At 48.0% G+C, this 20,206-nt stretch overlaps 1 protein-coding gene across 1 annotated transcript in view; it reads left to right on the top strand.

Moving 5' to 3' along the window:
* Positions 1-20,206, top strand: part of LOC134980519 (coiled-coil domain-containing protein 175-like) — an 89,028-nt gene that overhangs the window by 32,353 nt on the left and 36,469 nt on the right. The window contains exons 9-12 of the mRNA XM_063947367.1: positions 6,752-6,888; positions 8,917-9,027; positions 9,113-9,184; positions 16,347-16,482. Coding sequence (XP_063803437.1) covers positions 6,752-6,888; positions 8,917-9,027; positions 9,113-9,184; positions 16,347-16,482 — 456 coding nt within the window. The remainder of the gene's footprint in view (positions 1-6,751; positions 6,889-8,916; positions 9,028-9,112; positions 9,185-16,346; positions 16,483-20,206) is intronic.

A 20,206-nucleotide genomic window follows, 5' to 3' on the forward strand; every position in this document is an offset into this window, starting at 1 on the left:
CTCCGCAGGAGACAGGGCACATCTAAAAAGCTTTTTAGGTCACATGGTGTGTACTGGCTCCTCCCCCTATGACCCTCCTCCAAGCCTCAGTTAGGTTTTTGTGCCCGTCCGAGAAGGGTGCAAACTGGATGGCTCTCTTAAGGAGCTATTTAGTAAAGTTTTTTTTTAGGTTTCTAATCAGTGATTCCTGCTGGCGACAGGATCACTGCAACGAGGGACTTAGGGGAGAGACTGGCAACTCACCTGCGTGCAGGAGGATTGAAGTCTTAGGCTACTGGACACTGAGCTCCAGAGGGAGTCGGAACACAGGTCAGCCTGGGGTTCGTCCCGGAGCCGCGCCGCCGATCCCCCTTACAGACGCTGAAGAAAGACGGCGGAACGGAGGTCCGGAAACAGGCGGCAGAAGACTTCACAGTCTTCAGAGAGGTAGCGCACAGCACTGCAGCTGTGCGCCATTGTTGTCACACGGCTCACTGACACGGTCACGGAGGGTGCAGGGCGCTGCTGGGGGCGCCCTGGGCAGCAATATAAATACCTATTTGGCAAATAAATACATCACATATAGCCATTAAGGCTATATGTATGTATTTTAACCCAGGCCAGTTATTAAAAAACCGGGAGGAAAAGCCCGCCGAAAAGGGGGCGGAGCTTATTCTCCTCAGCACTCAGCGCCATTTTCCTGATCAGCTCCGCTGGTGAGGAAGGCTCCCACTCTCCCCTGCACTGCACTACAGAAACAGGGTTAAAAGAGAAGGGGGGCATAAATTGGCGATATAATGATATATTAAGAGCGCATATATAGAAACAACACCTTCTAGGGTTGTTATATACATTATAGCGCTTTTGGTGTGTGCTGGCAAACTCTCCCTCTGTCTCCCCAAAGGGCTAGTGGGTCCTGTCCTCTATCAGAGCATTCCCTGTGTGTGTGCTGTATGTCGGTACGTGTGTGTCGACATGTATGAGGAAAATGTTGGTGAGGAGGCGGAGCAAATTGCCTGTAATGTTGATGTCACTCTCTAGGGAGTCGACACCGGAATGGATGGTCTACTTATGGAATTACGTGATAATGTCAACACGCTGCAAGACGGTTGACGACATGAGATGGCCGGCGGACAAATTAGTACCGGTCCAGGCGTCTCAGACACCGTCAGGGGCTTGTAAAAACGCCCATTTACCTCAGTCGGTCGACAGACACAGACATGGACACTGACCCCAGTGTCGACGGTGAAGAAACATACGTAATTTTCCTTTAGGGCCACGAGTTACATGTTAAGGGCAATGAAGGAGCTGTTACATATTTCTGATACTACAAGTACCACAAATAAGGGTATTTTGTAGGGTGTGAATAAACTACTTGTAGTTTTGCCTGAATCAGATAAATTAAATGAAGTGTGTGATGATACGTGGGGTTCCTCCGATAGAAAGTTATGGGCGGTATACCCTTTCCCGCCAGAAGTAAGGGCGAGTTGGGAAACACACCTTAGGGTGGATAAGGCGCTCACACGCTTATAAAAACATGGCGTTACCGTCTCTAGATACGGCCGCCCTCAAGAAGCCAGCTGATAGGAAGCTGAAAAATATCATGACAGTATATACACACATACTGGTGTTATACTACGACCAGCAATCGCCTCAGCCTGGATGTGCAGCGCTGAGGGGGCTTGGTCGGATTTCCTGACTGAAAATTTTGATACCCTTGACAGGGACAAGATTTTATTGACTATAGAGCATTTTAAGGATGCATTTCTATATATGCGTGATGCGCAGAGGGATATTTGCATTCTGGCATCAAGAGTAAATGTGATTTACATATCTGCCAGACGAAGACACGACAGTGGTCAGGTGAGGCAGATTCCAGACGGCATGTGGAAGTATTGCCGTATAAAGGGGCGGTCCATCGGACCTGGTGGCCATGGCAACAGCTGAAAAATCCACTTTTTGTTACCCCGAATCACATATCGGCAAAAAAGGACACAGTCTTTTCAGTCTCAGTCCTTTCGTCCCCATAGGGGCAGGCGGGCAAAGGCCAGTCATATCTGCCCAGGGGTAGAGGAAAGGGAAGAAGACTGCAGCAAGCAGCCCATTCCCAGGAACAGAAGCCCCTCACAGCTTCTGCCAAGTCCGCAGCATAACGCTGGGGCCGTACAAGCGGACTCAGGTGCGGTAGGGGGTCATCTCAAGAGTTTCAGTACGCAGGGGGCTCACTCGCAAGGGAACTCCGGGATCCTACATGTAGTATCCCAGGTGTACATTGGAAATTCGAGACATCTCCCCCTCACACAATTCACAGGCTGTATTCCCAGCAGGTGATAATCAAAGTACCCCTCTTACAACATGGAAGGGGGTAGTATCCCACACTATATTGTGGTACTGAAGCCAACCGGCTCGGTGAGATCTGAAATATTTGAACACTTACATACAAGCGTTCAAATCAAGATGGAGTCACTCAGAGCAGTGATAGCGAACCAGGAAGAAGGGGACGATATGGTGTCACTGGATATCAGGGACGCTTACCTACAGGTCCAAATTTGCCCTTCTCACCAAGGGTACTTCAGGTTCCTGGTACAGAACTGTCACTATCAGTTCAGACGCTGCCGTTTGGGTTGTCCACGGCGCCCCGGGTCTTTACCAAGGTAATGGCCGGAATGATGATTTTTCTTAAAAGGAAACATGGATGCTTTCCTGATAAGGGCAAGGTCCAGAGAACAGTTGGAGGTCGGAGTAGCACTATCTTAAGTAGTTCTACGTCAGCACGAGTGGATTCTAAATATTCCAAAATCGCAGCTTTTTCCGATGACACGTCTACTGTTCATAGGGATGATTCTGGACACAGTCCAGAAAAACGTGTTTCTCCCAGTGGAGAAAGCCAGGGAGTTCTCCGAGCTAATCGGGATCCTCCTAAAACCAGGAAAAGTGTCAGTGCATCATTGCACAAGAGTCCTGGTAAAAATGGTGGCTTATTACGAAGCAATTCCATTCGGCAGATTTCCCGCAAGAACTCTTCGGTGGGATCTGCTGGACAAATGGTCCAGATCGCATCCTCAGATGCATCAGCGGATAACCCTATATCCAAGGACAAGGGTGTCTCTCCTGTGGTGATTACAGAGTGCTCATCTTCTAGAGGGCCGCAGATTTGGCATTCAGGATTGGATGCCGGTGACCACGGAGGCCAGCCTGAGAGGCTGGAGAACAGTCACACAGGGAAAAAATTTCCAGGGAAGTGTGATTAAGTCTGGAGAATTCTCTCTGCATAAATAAGCTTAGAGCAAATTTATAAGGCTCTAAACTTAGCAAGACCTCTGCTTCAAGGTCAGCCGGTATTGATCCAGTGGGATAACATCACGGCAGTCGCCCACGTAAACAGAAAGGGCGGCACAAGAAGCAGGAGGGCAGTGACAAAACTGCAAGGATTTTTCGCTAGGCGGAAAATCATGTGATAGCACTGTCAGCAGTGTTCTTTCCGGGAGTGGACGACTGGGAAGCAGACTTCCTCAGCAGGCATGACCTCCACCCGGGAGAGTGGAAACTTCATAGGGAAGTTTTTCAGCATGATTGTGGACCGTTGGCAAAGACCAAAGGTGGACATGATAGCGTCCCGCCCGAAAAACGGGACAGGTATTCCGCCAGGTCATGAGACCTTCAGGCGATAGCTGTGGATGTTCTGGTAACACCGTGGGTGTACCAGTCAGTGTATGGGTTCCCTCCTCTGTTTCTCATAACCAAGGTATTGAGAATTATAAGACATAGAGGAGTATGAACTATACTAGTGGCTCCGGATGGGCCAAGAGGGACTTGGTACCCGGAGCTTCAAGAGATGCTCACAGAGGACTAAGGGCCTGGGGAGCTAAGAAGGGACTTGCTTCAGCAAGTACCATGTCTTTTCCAAGAATTACCGCGGCTGCGTTTGACGGCATGGCGGTTGAATACCGGATTCTGAAGGGAAAAAGGCATTCCATAAGAGGTCATACCTACCTTGGTCAAAGCCAGGAAGGAGGTGACCGCACAACGTCATCACCACATGTGGTGAAAATATGTTGCGTGGGTACGGCCAGGAAGGCTCCACGAAGGAAATTCAACTAGGTCGATTCTGCACTTCCTGAAAACAGGAGTGTTTTGAGTCTCAAATTGGGGTTCATTAAGATTTAAATTTCGGCCCTGTAGATTTTCTTCCAGAAAAAATTGACTTCAGTTCCTGAAGTCCAGATTGTAAAGGGTGTATTCCATATACAGTTCTTTTGTGCCTCTAGGGGCACCGTGAGATCTCAACATAGTGTTGGGATTCCTTAAAATCATATTGGTTTGAACCGCTCAAATCTGTGGATTTGAAATATCTCACATGGAAAGTGACCATGCTGTTGACCAATATCTCACATGGAAAGTGACCATGTTGTTAGTCCTGGCCTCGGCCAGGCGATTGTCAAAAAGAATGGGCGGTTTTGTTTTACAAAAGCCCATATTAGAATTTTCCATTTGAACAGGGCAGAACTGGGACTCGTCTCCAGTTTCTTCCTAAAGGGGTGTCAGCGTTGTCACCTGAAACAACCTATTGTGGTGCCTGCGGCTACTGGGGACTTGGAGGACTCCAAGTTACTAGACGTTGTCAGGGCCCTAAAAATATATATATATATATATATAGTTAGGACGGCTGGAGTCAGAAAGTCTGACTTGCTGTTTATATTGTATGCACCCAACAAGCTGGGTGCTCCTGCTTCTAAGCAGTCTATTGCACGCTAGATTTGTAGTACAATTCAGCTTGCACATTCTGTGGCAGGCCTGCCACAGCCGAAATATGTAGATGCCCATTCCACAAGGAAGGTGGCCTCATCCTGGGCGGCTGCCCGAGGAATCTCGGCATTATAACTTTGCCGAGCAGCTACGTGGTCAGGGGAGAACACGTTTGTAAAATTTTACAAATTTGATACTCTGGCTAAAGAGGACCTGGAGTTCTCTCATTCGGTGCTGCAGAGTCATCCGCACTCTCCCGCCCGTTTGGGAGCTTTGGTATAATCCCCATGGTCCTGACGGAGTCCCCAGCATCCACTAGGACGTTAGAGAAAATAAGAATTTACTTACCGATAATTCTATTTCTCGTAGTCCGTAGTGGATGCTGGGCGCCCATCCCAAGTGCGGATTGTCTGCAATGCTTGTACATAGTTATTGTTACAAAAATCGGGTTATTACTATTGTTGTGAGCCATTTTTTCAGAGGCTACTTCGTTTTGTTATCATACTGTTAACTGGGTTCAGATCACAAGTTGTACGGTGTGATTGGTGTGGCTGGTATGAGTCTTACCCGGGATTCAAGATCCTTCCTTATTGTGTACGCTCGTCCGGGCACAGTACCTAACTGAGGCTTGGAGGAGGGTCATAGGGGGAGGAGCCAGTACACACCATGTGACCTAAAAAGCTTTTTAGATGTGCCCTGTCTCCTGCGGAGCCCGCTATTCCCCATGGTCCTGACGGAGTCCCCAGCATCCACTACGGACTACGAGAAATAGAATTATCGGTAAGTAAATTCTTATTTTTTAAAAGATCCACAGTTGAAGCTTATAATTTTATTTGTGATTCTGTGGGCAGTATTCAATTCTTTTCACCCCCTTCCACATCAGTTCTGTTTCTGCTGACGGTCGTGGTATAATCATTTCAGCTCACTTCCCCTCCCTGGTGTAGCGAGGGCACCCAACCCTTTATGCAGCTAAACCTGATTACTATGGGCACGATATGTGCGATAATGGGGATCACTTTAGAAAGGAGATTGGGTGTGATATATCATTTGAATACTGCCCTGTGAGGTGTCCTGGAAAACATGAACTGTCTGGGGTCCTGAGGACCGAGTTTGAAAACCTATACCCTAAGTTTTCTAATACCAACTTACAGTCCTAAAGCATACCTCCCAACCCTCTCCAGCGGGACACAATGCTCTGCTCCTGGTCTTGTCTCTTAATGTATGATTGCCGGCACCTGTTTTGAACACGCTAATGGATAAGAAAGGTGTTTCACCAGAGGTGATGACAATCATACATTAAGAGGGAAGTCCAGGAGCAGAGCATTCTGTCCCTCCTGGAGAGGGTCATGTTGGGAGGTATGCCTAAAGCCTATAGCCAACTACACACAATTGGTTCAATATCTCTGTCTGCCATCACAAATTGACTGACCTACATACAGTAATGAGCTTATTTGAAAAGAGTCCATATCAGTCATGTTAGTAAATGCAATCAGAAGAAGACAGGATCCTAGAGGTATGCAAGTGGTGCCTCCGCTAAGGGCACAAGGCTGAGGGGGTGGCACTGTCACTGTCCCGTGTTATTTGCAGTGTGCCTGGAATGGTACCCTTCAACCTAGAGATCTGTATGGCACATGTGCCTGGCACTCAGATTCCTATCCTGGCTCCCAAAGTGATGTCATGACATCACATGGACGTGAGGGAGGAGGAGCTTACCCAGGGTGCATTAGTTCTCTGCCACGGCATTGGAAGAAGATTGGTATTGACTTCAGTGTTTATCACACAGGGCAAGGGGCTCAAGGCAAGGCCGCCCAGCATGCAAATGCCTGGTTACGATGCGATCGCAAATTAATTGAGATCACATTGTTAAATTGTGGATGCCCCCTGCCTCCGCAGCCTGGCTGTGAAAACAGATGCAGAGCGGACATTTTTCGTGTTGCAGCTGCTGCGCGTGATGCGTTTCCACGTGTGACACAGCTTCCGTGTTGTAATATCAACTCGTGCCTTACAAGCCTTGTTTTATCATCAGTTAGATGAGGAAATAAATGCTGCTGAAATGTTACATGGGCCTCTAACCAAGAAACACAAGGATCTGAAGCAGGAATACCAAGCGGCATCGGGGGAAGAGGACAGGCAATATGCCATAAAGCGAGATGTAGCAACGCAGTAAGTCACATCTATCACTCTTTGCTGCTGGATAATCAGTCCTGTTATAGTCCTGCATTTGCCATTTACCAGTCTGGGGAAAGGAGGAGGAGATGGAGTGGACAAACAAGTATCGAGATTTGAAGAGATGAGGCCTTAGGGAGGAGTAAGAGCAGATTAATGGAGACAGATGTGATAAAATAGGGGAACAAGAAGGAGTGAGGATAGATAGGTGAAGGATATTGTGCTGAGGAGATCAGTTGATAAGACAGGTGTAAGGATAGATCAGATAATAGAAGGCAGGTGAGGAGAAGGGGATATAAGGAGATGAGAGAGATGAGTAAGGGGTGTGGAGATAGTAGAAGGATATAGGCCCTCATTCCGAGTTGTTCGCTCGCTAGCTGCTTTTAGCAGCATTGCACACGCTAAGCCGCCGCCCTCTGGGAGTGTATCTTAGCTTTGCAGAATTGCTAACGAAAGATTAGCAGAATTGCGAATAGAAATTTTTTAGCAGTTTCTGAGTAGCTCGAGACTAAAGCCCAGTACTCACGGGCCGATCAAGGAGAGATGCGTGCTGAGCGAACCGCTCAGCACACATCTCTCCTGCCGCTCAGCACAGCGCGATCTGTGCTGAGCGTGCGGGGGGAGACGGGGGGGCCGCTCACTTCACCCAGCGGGTGAAGTGAGCGACCCGCTAGATTGGCCTGCATGCAGGCCAATCTAGCAGCGGCGATAGCGATGTGCGGGGCCGCGCATCGCTATCGCCGAGGGGGCTACACACGGAGCGATCCTGCCGATATTCTAAGCAATCTAGTCAGATTGCTTAGAATATCGCTCCGTGAGTACCCCCCTTTACTCCTACACTGCGATCAGTTCAGTCAGTTTCGTTCCTGGTTTGACGTCACAAACACACCCAGCGTTCGCCCAGACACTCCCCCGTTTCTTCAGACACTCCCGCGTTTTTCCCAGAAACGCCTGCGTTTTTCCACACACTCCCATAAACGGCCAGTTTCCGCCCAGAAACACCCACTTCCTGTCAATCACACTACGATCACCAGAACGATGAAAAAACTTCGTTAGGGCCGTGAGTAAAATAACAAACTTTTGTGCTAATTTACTTGGCGCAGGCGCGTTGCGAACATTGTGCATGCGCAGTTTGCGACTAATCGCTCCGTTGCGAAAAAATCTAACAAGCGAACAACTCGCAATGACCCCCAAAGTACTGTAGTAAGGAAGGAATAGCAGTAAATGAGTGAGGGGTAAGAAGATGAGGTAAAGGAGGAGTGGTAAATCTTAGCTGTGTGAGGGGAACTGTGTGACGGGAGAAAAATGAAAGATTATTGAAGGATGGAGGTACAAGGATTTGGAGAAATATCCAAGAACTATGGTTCAGATAAGAGAACATAGGGAGGGGTGATGGCGTGACAGATGGAGCTGTGATGATATGGGAAAATAAGGAAGAAGTAAGGGCAGATGAGTAAAATGTGACTATAAGGAGGGAGGGAGGGAGGAGATGTTAGGTAGGATTGTGGCTAACGATTAGTAAAATATAAGGCAGAGGAATAAAGGATAATTCACAGAGATTAAAGACAGGATAGGAATGAACTGGATTAAGATCTTGAGTGATATCAGGAAGTGATCATTGAAAAATAAAAATAAATCTAAATAGGGATTACAGAATTGGTAGTAAGGGTGAAAATACCAGTTATTGGTAGCTGAAGATGTTTATGGCAGGATCCAGGAAACTGCATATCTTGCCATGATCGGGAGATGCAGAGATTCAATCACCCCAGCATTTTGTGGTCTGTGTGGCCCCATGTTATGTGATCAATACAGGTGAAGGATGACAGAGACCGATACAGACAGCTGTGAGTATTGAGATGGGCATGTGATGGGAACATCGGTTTTTAGGATAAATTGAGCAAAGAACAGAAAGTAATATAGTGGTGGTGAATACAAAGAATAAAGTAGGGATGGCATATGGACACAATTGGCTACAATAACATGCACACTACCACCAGGCTACTCAATATATACATTTTTTTAAAGGCTTGAGAAATCAAGAGCAATCCTGGATGAGAAACAGGAACGTTTAGGAAAGATAAGTATGGAGGTGAAAGAAATGAAGCTTGAGGTTGGAAATCTGCTAGAAAGTAAGCGGTAAGTGGTAGGAAGACATCAGTTATGTGTGTTTGTGACTTGGCCTGCAGTGAATGTCCATGTCTGCATCCTTGTGTGTTTCCAGAATCTCTACAGAGCAGATGTCTTCACATGTGGAAGAGTACAAGGGGGATCTGGCCAATGAGTCTCAAAAAAGGTTTGATATAAATATTTAGCTTTGGTTTTGAGTCACTAAGGGGCAGATTTATTAAGCTCGGTGAAGTGATAAAGTGGAAGGTGATAACACACCAGCCAGTCAGCTCCTAACTGTCATTTTTCAAACCCAGCCTGTAACATGGAAGTTAGGTCTGATTGGCTGGTCCTTTATCACCTTCCACTTTATCACTTCACCGAGCTTAATAAATCTGCCCCTTATGGTGTGTACACACGGTGAGATGTTTTCTTATGATTTTGACTATATAGTCAAAATCGCAAGAAAAGTTAGTGCAGATCGCAAGGTGAAAGTCACCTTGCGATCCCGATTCGATGCCGATGCGCGGTCGGCATTGCAAGAATAGATAGACTGTGCAGGCAAGTCAATTTTGACTATCTCTATAGAAGAGATAGTCAAAATTGACACTTAGCCAAAATCGCACAGTCAGTATCTCAAGCACATAATGAGTGTGCTTGCGATACTGACTATGTGCCGACCTAGCCCCTGTCGCATAGTGAGAATCGGGCATAGCCTGAATCTCACCATGTGTATGGGCCATAAGTTATTACAGTTCTAGTTGTTGCTTTCCACAGTGCAGAAACTTTTTTGTCCTTTAAAATGAAAACCTAACTAGTATAGAGAAGATATTCTATAGAACAGAAGGATTAGCTTTTACCTTATCTTGTCTATAGCTTTTTATTCTTTGTAATACAGATATCACTTCTTAAGCTAATAAGTGAAAAGTGAGTGTGGTTTAATTAATGCCACAATAAAATGACACCACTAAAGCTGGCTATACACTAGGGTGATATCATGTACAAATTCACAATATCGACGTGTCGCTTGCCCTATTGTATGCACATCGTGCATGTTTTGGGTGTGATTATGATCCGGTGCACGGCCCTGTGGGTTGCACGTCGCATCAACTGATCATATGTGTTGCACACATGATCAGTTGATCCCGGTGGTGCTTAATTGCGGAGATACGATAGATCATACAGTGCAAAGTCACCTTAGCATCTATCATACGCCGGGGAACTAGCGTGGGGGGGGGGGCGTCTTGGGACGGCTCGCATCCAATGCAAGACGTCCTAGTTTAGGCCAACATTAGTATACATTGTCCACTTATTGATTTCTTACTGAATAGACATCCCCTATATGATAAAAGTAGGAATGTTTTCTGGCCAAGGAGAACAGAGACCAAGAAGCTATTTTGCGGCATGATAGTAATTTATGACATTACTGAGGCACTGGTTCCAGGTGATATGATGTCAGTGGATCCCCTTCTGCTTCTCTGTTTGCAAAGTTACACAAGTGTGAACTGCGTATGGATATATCTACGTGTGTTTGTATTCTGAGCATGAGCAGAGCCAATCTCTCTGTACTTGTTCTGCGTCAGCCCCATTGTTTCCCTGGTAAGCGATATGTTCCTTCAATCTTTCTCACATTTCTGAGCAGTTGCTACAGTATGTGGGTTTATTTATTCTGTATTTCTCTATCGTCCTAGTGGATGCTGGGGTTCCTGAAAGGACCATGGGGAATAGCGGCTCCGCAGGAGACAGGGCACAAAAAGTAAAGCTTTTCCAGATCAGGTGGTGTGCACTGGCTCCTCCCCCTATGACCCTCCTCCAGACTCCAGTTAGATTTTTGTGCCCGGCCGAGAAGGGTGCAATCTAGGTGGCTCTCCTAAAGAGCTGCTTAGAAAAAGTTTAGCTTAGGTTTTTTATTTTACAGTGAGTCCTGCTGGCAACAGGATCACTGCAACGAGGGACTGAGGGGAGAAGAAGTGAACTCACCTGCGTGCAGGATGGATTGGCTTCTTGGCTACTGGACATCAGCTCCAGAGGGACGATCACAGGTACAGCCTGGATGGTCACCGGAGCCGCGCCGCCGGCCCCCTTGCAGATGCTGAAGTCAGAAGAGGTCCAGAATCGGCGGCTGAAGACTCCTGCAGTCTTCTAAAGGTAGCGCACAGCACTGCAGCTGTGCGCCATTTTCCTCTCAGCACACTTCACACGCAGTCACTGAGGGTGCAGGGCGCTGGGGGGGGGCGCCCTGGGAGGCAAATGTAACCTATATAAAGGCTAAAAATACCTCACATATAGCCCCCAGAGGCTATATGGAGATATTTAACCCCTGCCTGGATTCACTAAATAGCGGGAGACGAGCCCGCCGGAAAAGGGGCGGGGCCTATCTCCTCAGCACACGGCGCCATTTCCTCTCACAGCTCCGCTGGTCAGGACGGCTCCCAGGTCTCTCCCCTGCACTGCACTACAGAAACAGGGTAAAACAGAGAGGGGGGGCAAATTTATGGCGATATTTTGATATATATAAAGCAGCTATAAGGGAGCACTTATTATAAGGCTATCCCTGTTATATATAGCGCTTTTGGTGTGTGCTGGCAAACTCTCCCTCTGTCTCCCCAAAGGGCTAGTGGGTCCTGTCTTCGTTAGGAGCATTCCCTGTGTGTCTGCTGTGTGTCGGTACGTGTGTGTCGACATGTATGAGGACGATATTGGTGTGGAGGCGGAGCAATTGCCAAATATGAGGATGTCACCCCCTAGGGAGTCGACACCAGAATGGATGCCTTTATTTATGGAACTACGGGATAGTGTCAACACGCTAAAGCAGTCGTTTGACGACATGAGACGGCCGGACAATCAATTAGTTCCTGTCCAGGCGACTCAAACACCGTCAGGGGCTGTGAAACGCCCTTTGCCTCAGTCGGTCGACACAGACCCAGACACAGGCACTGACTCCAGTGGTGACGGTGACGAATCAACCGTATTTTCCAGTAGGGCCACACGTTATATGATTTTGGCAATGAAGGAGGCGTTACATTTAGCTGATACTACAGGTACCACTAAACAGGGTATTATGTGGGGTGTGAAAAAACTACCTATAGTTTTTCCTGAATCAGAAGAATTAAATGACGTGTGTAATGAAGCGTGGGTTGCCCCTGATAAAAAGCTGATAATTTCAAAGAAATTATTGGCATTATACCCTTTCCCGCCAGAGGTTAGGGAGCGCTGGGAAACACCTCCTAGGGTGGACAAGGCGCTAACACGCTTATCTAAACAAGTGGCGTTACCCTCTCCTGAGACGGCCGCACTTAAAGATCCATCAGATAGGAGGATGGAAAATATCCAAAAAAGTATATACACACATGCAGGTGTTATACTACGACCAGCTATAGCGACTGCCTGGATGTGCAGTGCTGGGGTAGTTTGGTCAGAGTCCCTGATTGAAAATATTGATACCCTGGACAGGGACAATATTTTACTGTCGTTAGAACAAATAAAGGATGCATTTCTTTATATGCGTGATGCACAGAGGGATATCTGCACACTGGCATCACGGGTAAGTGCTATGTCCATTTCGGCCAGAAGAGCTTTATGGACGCGACAGTGGACAGGCGATGCGGATTCAAAACGACATATGGAAGTTTTGCCGTATAAAGGGGAGGAGTTATTTGGAGTCGGTCTATCAGATTTGGTGGCCACGGCTACAGCCGGGAAATCCACCTTTCTACCTCAAGTCACTCCCCAACAGAAAAAGGCACCGACTTTTCAACCGCAGCCCTTTCGTTCCTTTAAAAATAAGAGAGCAAAGGGCTATTCATATCTGCCACGAGGCAGAGGTCGAGGGAAGAGACAGCAACAGGCAGCTCCTTCCCAGGAACAGAAGCCTTCCCCGGCTTCTACAAAAGCCTCAGCATGACGCTGGGGCTTCTCAAGCGGACTCGGGGACGGTGGGTGGTCGTCTCAAAAATTACAGCGCGCAGTGGGCTCACTCGCAGGTAGATCCCTGGATCCTGCAGATAATATCTCAGGGGTACAGGTTGGAATTAGAGACAGATCCACCTCGCCGTTTCCTGAAGTCTGCTTTACCAACGTCCCCCTCCGAAAGGGAGACGGTTTTGGAAGCCATTCACAAGCTGTACTCTCAGCAGGTGATAGTCAAGGTACCTCTTCTACAACAAGGGAAGGGGTATTATTCCACTCTTTTTGTGGTACCGAAGCCGGATGGCTCGGTAAGGCCTATTCTAAATCTGAAGTCCTTGAACCTGTACATAAAGAAGTTCAAGTTCAAGATGGAGTCACTCAGAGCAGTGATAGCGAACCTGGAAGAGGGGGACTTTATGGTATCCTTGGACATCAAGGATGCGTATCTCCACGTTCCAATTTACCCCTCACACCAGGGGTACCTCAGGTTCGTTGTACAAAACTGTCACTATCAGTTTCAGACGCTGCCGTTCGGATTGTCCACGGCACCTCGGGTCTTTACAAAGGTAATGGCCGAGATGATGATTCTTCTTCGAAGAAAAGGCATATTAATTATCCCATACTTGGACGATCTCCTAATAAGGGCAAGGTCCAGAGAACAGCTAGAGATGGGATTAGCACTGTCGCAAGAAGTGCTAAAACAGCACGGGTGGATTCTGAATATTCCAAAATCCCAGTTAATGCCGACAACTCGTCTGCTGTTCCTAGGGATGATTCTGGACACGGTTCAGAAAAAGGTTTTTCTCCCGGAGGAAAAAGCCAAGGAGTTATCCGAGCTTGTCAGGAACCTCCTAAAACCAGGAAAGGTGTCTGTACATCAATGCACAAGAGTCCTGGGAAAAATGGTGGCTTCTTACGAAGCAATTCCATTCGGCAGATTCCACGCAAGAATTTTCCAAAGGGATCTGTTGGACAAATGGTCAGGGTCGCATCTTCAGATGCACCTGCGGATAACCCTGTCTCCAAGGACAAGGGTGTCTCTTCTGTGGTGGTTGCAGAGTGCTCATCTATTGGAGGGCCGCAGATTCGGCATACAGGATTGGATCCTGGTGACCACGGACGCCAGCCTGAGAGGCTGGGGAGCAGTCACACAAGGAAGAAACTTCCAGGGAGTATGGACGAGCCTGGAAACGTCTCTTCACATAAACATTCTGGAACTAAGAGCAATATACAATGCTCTAAGCCAGGCAGAACCTCTGCTTCAGGGAAAACCGGTGTTGATCCAGTCGGACAACATCACGGCAGTCGCCCATGTGAACAGACAGGGCGGCACAAGAAGCAGGAGTGCAATGGCAGAAGCTGCAAGGATTCTTCGCTGGGCAGAGAATCATGTGATAGCACTGTCAGCAGTGTTCATCCCGGGAGTGGACAACTGGGAAGCAGACTTCCTCAGCAGACACGATCTTCACCCGGGAGAGTGGGGACTTCATCCAGAAGTCTTCCACTTGCTGGTAACCCGTTGGGAAAGACCAATGGTGGACATGATGGCGTCTCGCCTCAACAAAAAACTGGACAGGTATTGCGCCAGGTCAAGAGATCCGCAGGCAATAGCTGTGGACGCGCTGGTAACGCCTTGGGTGTACCAGTCGGTGTATGTGTTTCCTCCTCTGCCTCTCATACCAAAAGTATTGAGAATTATACGGCAAAGAGGCGTAAGGACGATACTAGTGGTTCCGGATTGGCCAAGAAGGACTTGGTACCCGGAACTTCAAGAGATGATCACGGAAGATCCGTGGCCTCTACCTCTAAGGAGGGACTTGCTTCAGCAGGGTCCCTGTCTGTTTCAAGACTTACCGCGGCTGCGTTTGACGGCATGGCGGTTGAACGCCGGATCCTAAAGGAAAAAGGCATGCCGGAAGAAGTCATTCCTACTTTGATTAAAGCAAGGAAGGAAGTAACCGTGCAACATTATCACCGAATTTGGCGAAAATATGTTGCGTGGTGCGAAGATCGGAGTGCTCCGACGGAGGAATTTCAACTGGGTCGATTCCTACATTTCCTGCAATCAGGATTGTCTATGGGTCTCAAATTGGGATCTATTAAGGTTCAAATTTCGGCCCTGTCGATTTTCTTTCAAAAAGAATTGGCTTCAGTCCCTGAAGTCCAGACCTTTGTTAAGGGAGTGCTACATATACAGCCTCCTGTGGTGCCTCCAGTGGCACCGTGGGATCTCAATGTGGTTTTGGACTTTCTAAAATCTCATTGGTTTGAACCACTAAAGAAGGTGGATTTGAAATATCTCACATGGAAAGTGACCATGCTTCTAGCCCTGGCTTCGGCCAGGAGAGTGTCAGAACTGGCAGCTTTATCTTACAAAAGCCCATATCTGATTTTCCATTCGGACAGGGCAGAACTGCGGACTCGTCCGCATTTTCTCCCTAAGGTGGTGTCAGCATTTCATCTGAACCAGCCTATTGTAGTGCCTGCGGCTACAAGTGACTTGGAGGACTCCAAGTTACTGGACGTTGTCAGAGCATTAAAAATATATATTGCAAGGACAGCTGGAGTCAGAAAATCTGACTCGTTGTTTATATTGTATGCACCCAACAAGATGGGTGCTCCTGCGTCTAAGCAGACGATTGCTCGTTGGATCTGTAGCACAATCCAACTTGCACATTCTGTGGCAGGCCTGCCACAGCCTAAATCTGTAAAGGCCCACTCCACAAGGAAGGTGGGCTCATCTTGGGCGGCTGCCCGAGGGGTCTCGGCATTACAACTTTGCCGAGCAGCTACGTGGTCAGGGGAGAACACGTTTGTAAAATTTTACAAATTTGATACTCTGGCTAAGGAGGACCTGGAGTTCTCTCATTCGGTGCTGCAGAGTCATCCGCACTCTCCCGCCCGTTTGGGAGCTTTGGTATAATCCCCATGGTCCTTTCAGGAACCCCAGCATCCACTAGGACGATAGAGAAAATAAGATTTTACTTACCGATAAATCTATTTCTCGGAGTCCGTAGTGGATGCTGGGCGCCCATCCCAAGTGCGGATTATCTGCAATAATTGTACATAGTTATTGTTAACTAATTCGGGTTATTGTTGAAGGAAGCCATCTTTCAGAGGCTCCGCTGTTATCATACTGTTAACTGGGTTTAGATCACAAGTTGTACGGTGTGATTGGTGTGGCTGGTATGAGTCTTACCCGGGATTCAAAATCCTCCCTTATTGTGTACGCTCGTCCGGGCACAGTACCTAACTGGAGTCTGGAGGAGGGTCATAGGGGGAGGAGCCAGTGCACACCACCTGATCTGGAAAAGCTTTACTTTTTGTGCCCTGTCTCCTGCGGAGCCGCTATTCCCCATGGTCCTTTCAGGAACCCCAGCATCCACTACGGACTCCGAGAAATAGATTTATCGGTAAGTAAAATCTTATTTTCAACACAGAATGACAATTCAAATTCAAAAAGATGAAGTGACGAAGGAGATGGAGCTTTGGAAACTGGCTGAGGAGGACTTTATGAAAGAACAGAAGAAAAGAATTGAAAATGGACAAAAGAAGAAAAGTTCTTTATCAGAAAAGGTGAGACTCAGGGGAATGTATCTGTGATGACTGACAACCTAATTGTTTATTGATAGGCTGTGCAGTCCAGCCTTGGGAAATCTTAAGAAGTCAATATTTCTCTCTAAGCTCTACAATTTAGTTACTATGGGGTGTATTCAATGCTTGTCGGATCCTTTCCAACGGAAAGGATCCGACAATGCAGTATTCAATTAGCGGCCAAATTTGGCCATTCCCGACAATGCCAATCCGACTTTTTTTAAAGTCGGATTGACATTGTCGGAAACAGGGCTCAAAACAGCCACCGGTCCACGTGCTTTCCGACAAGTCGGATTTTCTGACTTGGCGGATAAACAGGAGTATGATTGAATAGGTTGAATCTGGATTCGACCATAGACTCCCATTAATCCGACAAGTCGGGAAACCCAACTAAAATTGAATACCCCCCTATGAGTGACTACGGTCAGGCAGTGCTGCTGACTAGGAAGTAAAGAGCGTAGTTTAGCTGCTCAATGCTGTTTTCTTAAAGAGACGGTGAGATAGGACCTGAAGCACTCCATATATGTCTGGTGTTTCTTTAACTGAAAGTCAACCTTCAGGGATTTCTGAAGTCCTTAAGTAGTGTGATAGGGTAGTGGAGGACCTCTGCTGCCCACCCTGAAGCCACCACTTGTTGTCCGCCAGAAGAAATGTATAATGCAAATTGCAGAGGAGTGACTGTATGTGATAGGACATAGTAAAGTAGAATGTGCGAGTGTACATACTGTATCGGTGCAGCTTTTGGTCCACCTCCTTTTCTGCCACTGTGTTGTTGGCAGCTCTGTGGCCATCTCTTGCTTCAGCAGGCTCTGATCCTCCTATGGTAAGGGGGAAGGCTTCCCGATCCACTCTTCACAATTAATCCCCAGACTTCCCCCCCAAAAGAACAGCAGAAGTCTCTTCTTTCTCTGGCTGGGGTGCTCTTACAGGATCCCAGTAGGTGCTGAGGGCTTTCCCCTCCAGTGGAAGCCTGGCAGACTTTGGTCTGCTCTGTGCGCATGGTCAGGGCTGTAACTAGGGTGGTGCAACATGTGCCACCGCAGAGGTTACCGCGAGGCAGTGGGTGCAATTCTGCAGCACCTGTCAATTTTCTGTTTTAATAAGTCTCACTTGCAACTTTCTCCTCTATAATCCCCGGCATCACCTGGCCGCCCCCATCTCCCCCTCATGTCCCTAAGCACATTCAGTCACACACTCCTTTATGTAAGGCACACATTTCAAAATACTCTCAGAATTCCCATACAGGAACAAATAGCTCCATGGTTAAGGTGTTTGGCTGCAATATGGAAGGTTATGGGTACGAATCCTGAGTTTGACAGTATTTTGAAATGTGTGCTTTAAATAAAAGAGGATGTGATGTGGGAAGCCGCTTCATAGCAAGTGCTTTCAGTGGGTGCCAGGGCTTGTCCAAGAAATGGGTAGTGGGGGAAGGGGGGAGGGGGGGATGCAATGCTTTTGGTGGCCCAAGGCACCAAAAAGTCTAGGTTTGACTTTGTCCATGGTGGTACAAATGAATCCCAGGAAAGGCATCCGACTTGATCCCAAGGGGACACACAACAGAGTAAACTGGACTGGTGACTTCTTTAGATGCAGGAACAGGTCCACAGAGAAAAGTATCTTCAGCAATTCAGTCTCTAGGTGTCACTTATGTCTGCAACAGACTGAGTAGATCAGGATCTCTCCAACACCTGTGCAGTTTGTACAGGGGATGCCAAATGCAATAGTGTTTCTAATACACACAGCTGGGTGTCCCCTTCCTTCTCAGTTTGAAACACAAGTCTGCCTCCAGTCACCGAGCCTCCTCCTGGCTGCACAACTTTCATTATACAGATGTGTCCTTCCGCGGGCATGTCAATACAAACAGCTGCATGGCCAGACACACAGCCACAAGCATAGGAGTCCTTGGTCTAGCAGTGTAGGGCTGATGCAAGTTTCGATGGTGCGGCTGATGATGGCGGATAAGGATGCACCAATTGATAAGACAGCGTGTACAAGCACTGACAGTGGGTGTCTCAGGCCTTGCACATTCAGGCACATCGCTGTACTAAAGGAGTGTGTAGCATCATCTGCATAAGTTTACAGACAGTCGCCACAATTAGACACTGTTGCCTGCGCCTCTGCGTCCGACTCAGAATCAGGCAATTCTCTATTTCTCTGACGTCCTAAGTGGATGCTGGGGACTCCGTCAGGACCATGGGGAATAGCGGCTCCGCAGGAGACAGGGCACAAAAGTAAAAGCTTTAGGATCAGGTGGTGTGCACTGGCTCCTCCCCCTATGACCCTCCTCCAAGCCTCAGTTAGGTTTTTGTGCCCGGCCGAGAAGGGTGCAATCTAGGTGGCTCTCCTAAAGAGCTGCTTAGAGTAAAAGTTTTGTTAGGTTTTTTATTTTCAGTGAGTCCTGCTGGCAACAGGCTCACTGCATCGAGGGACTTAGGGGAGAGAAGTGAACTCACCTGCGTGCAGGATGGATTGGCTTCTTAGGCTACTGGACACTAGCTCCAGAGGGACGATCACAGGTACAGCCTGGATGGGTCACCGGAGCCGCGCCGCCGACCCCCTTGCAGATGCTGAAGAGAGAAGAGGTCCAGAAATCGGCGGCTGAAGACTTCTCAGTCTTCATGAGGTAGCGCACAGCACTGCAGCTGTGCGCCATTGCTCTCAGCACACTTCACACCAACGGTCACTGAGGGTGCAGGGCGCTTGGGGGGGCGCCCTGGGTAGCAATGAAAGTACCTATGCTGGCTAAAAATACATCACATATAGCCCCTGGGGCTATATGGATGTATTTAACCCCTGCCAGGTTGTCAGAAAAACGGGAGAAGAAGCCCGCCGAAAAGGGGGCGGGGCCTATTCTCCTCAGCACACAGCGCCATTTTCCTACACAGCTCCGCTGCTAGGAAGGCTCCCAGGCTCTCCCCTGCACTGCACTACAGAAACAGGGTTAAAACAGAGAGGGGGGGGGCACTTATTTGGCGATATTATTATATATTAAGATGCTATAAGGGAAAACACTTATATAAGGTTGTCCCTGTATAATATAGCGTTTTGGTGTGTGCTGGCAAACTCTCCCTCTGTCTCCCCAAAGGGCTAGTGGGGTCCTGTCCTCTATCAGAGCATTCCCTGTGTGTGTGCTGTGTGTCGGTACGTATGTGTCGACATGTATGAGGACGATGTTGGTGAGGAGGCGGAGCAATTGCCTGTAATGGTGATGTCACTCTCTAGGGAGTCGACACCGGAATGGATGGCTTATTTAGGGAATTACGTGATAATGTCAACACGCTGCAAGGTCGGTTGACGACATGAGACGCAATTAGTACCTGTCCAGGCGTCTCAAACACCGTCAGGGGCTTTAAAACGCCCATTTACCTCAGTCGGTCGACACAGACACGGACACTGGCCCTCATTCCGAGTCGTTCGCTCGGTATTTTTCATCGCATCGCAGTGAAATTCCGCTTAGTGCGCATGCGCAATATTCGCACTGCGACTGCGCCAAGTATCTTTGCTATGAAGATAGTATTTTTACTCACGGCTTTTTCATCGCTCCGGCGATCGTAATGTGATTGACAGGAAATGGGTGTTACTGGGCGGAAACAGGCCGTTTTATGGGAGTGTGGCTGAAAACGCTACCGTTTCCGGAAAAAACGCAGGAGTGGCCGGAGAAACGGGGGAGTGGTTGGGCGAACGCTGGGTGTGTTTGTGACGTCAA

The sequence above is a fragment of the Pseudophryne corroboree genome, chromosome 12, assembly GCF_028390025.1.
Source record: "Pseudophryne corroboree isolate aPseCor3 chromosome 12, aPseCor3.hap2, whole genome shotgun sequence".
In the NCBI taxonomy this organism is placed as follows: Eukaryota; Metazoa; Chordata; class Amphibia; order Anura; family Myobatrachidae; genus Pseudophryne; species Pseudophryne corroboree.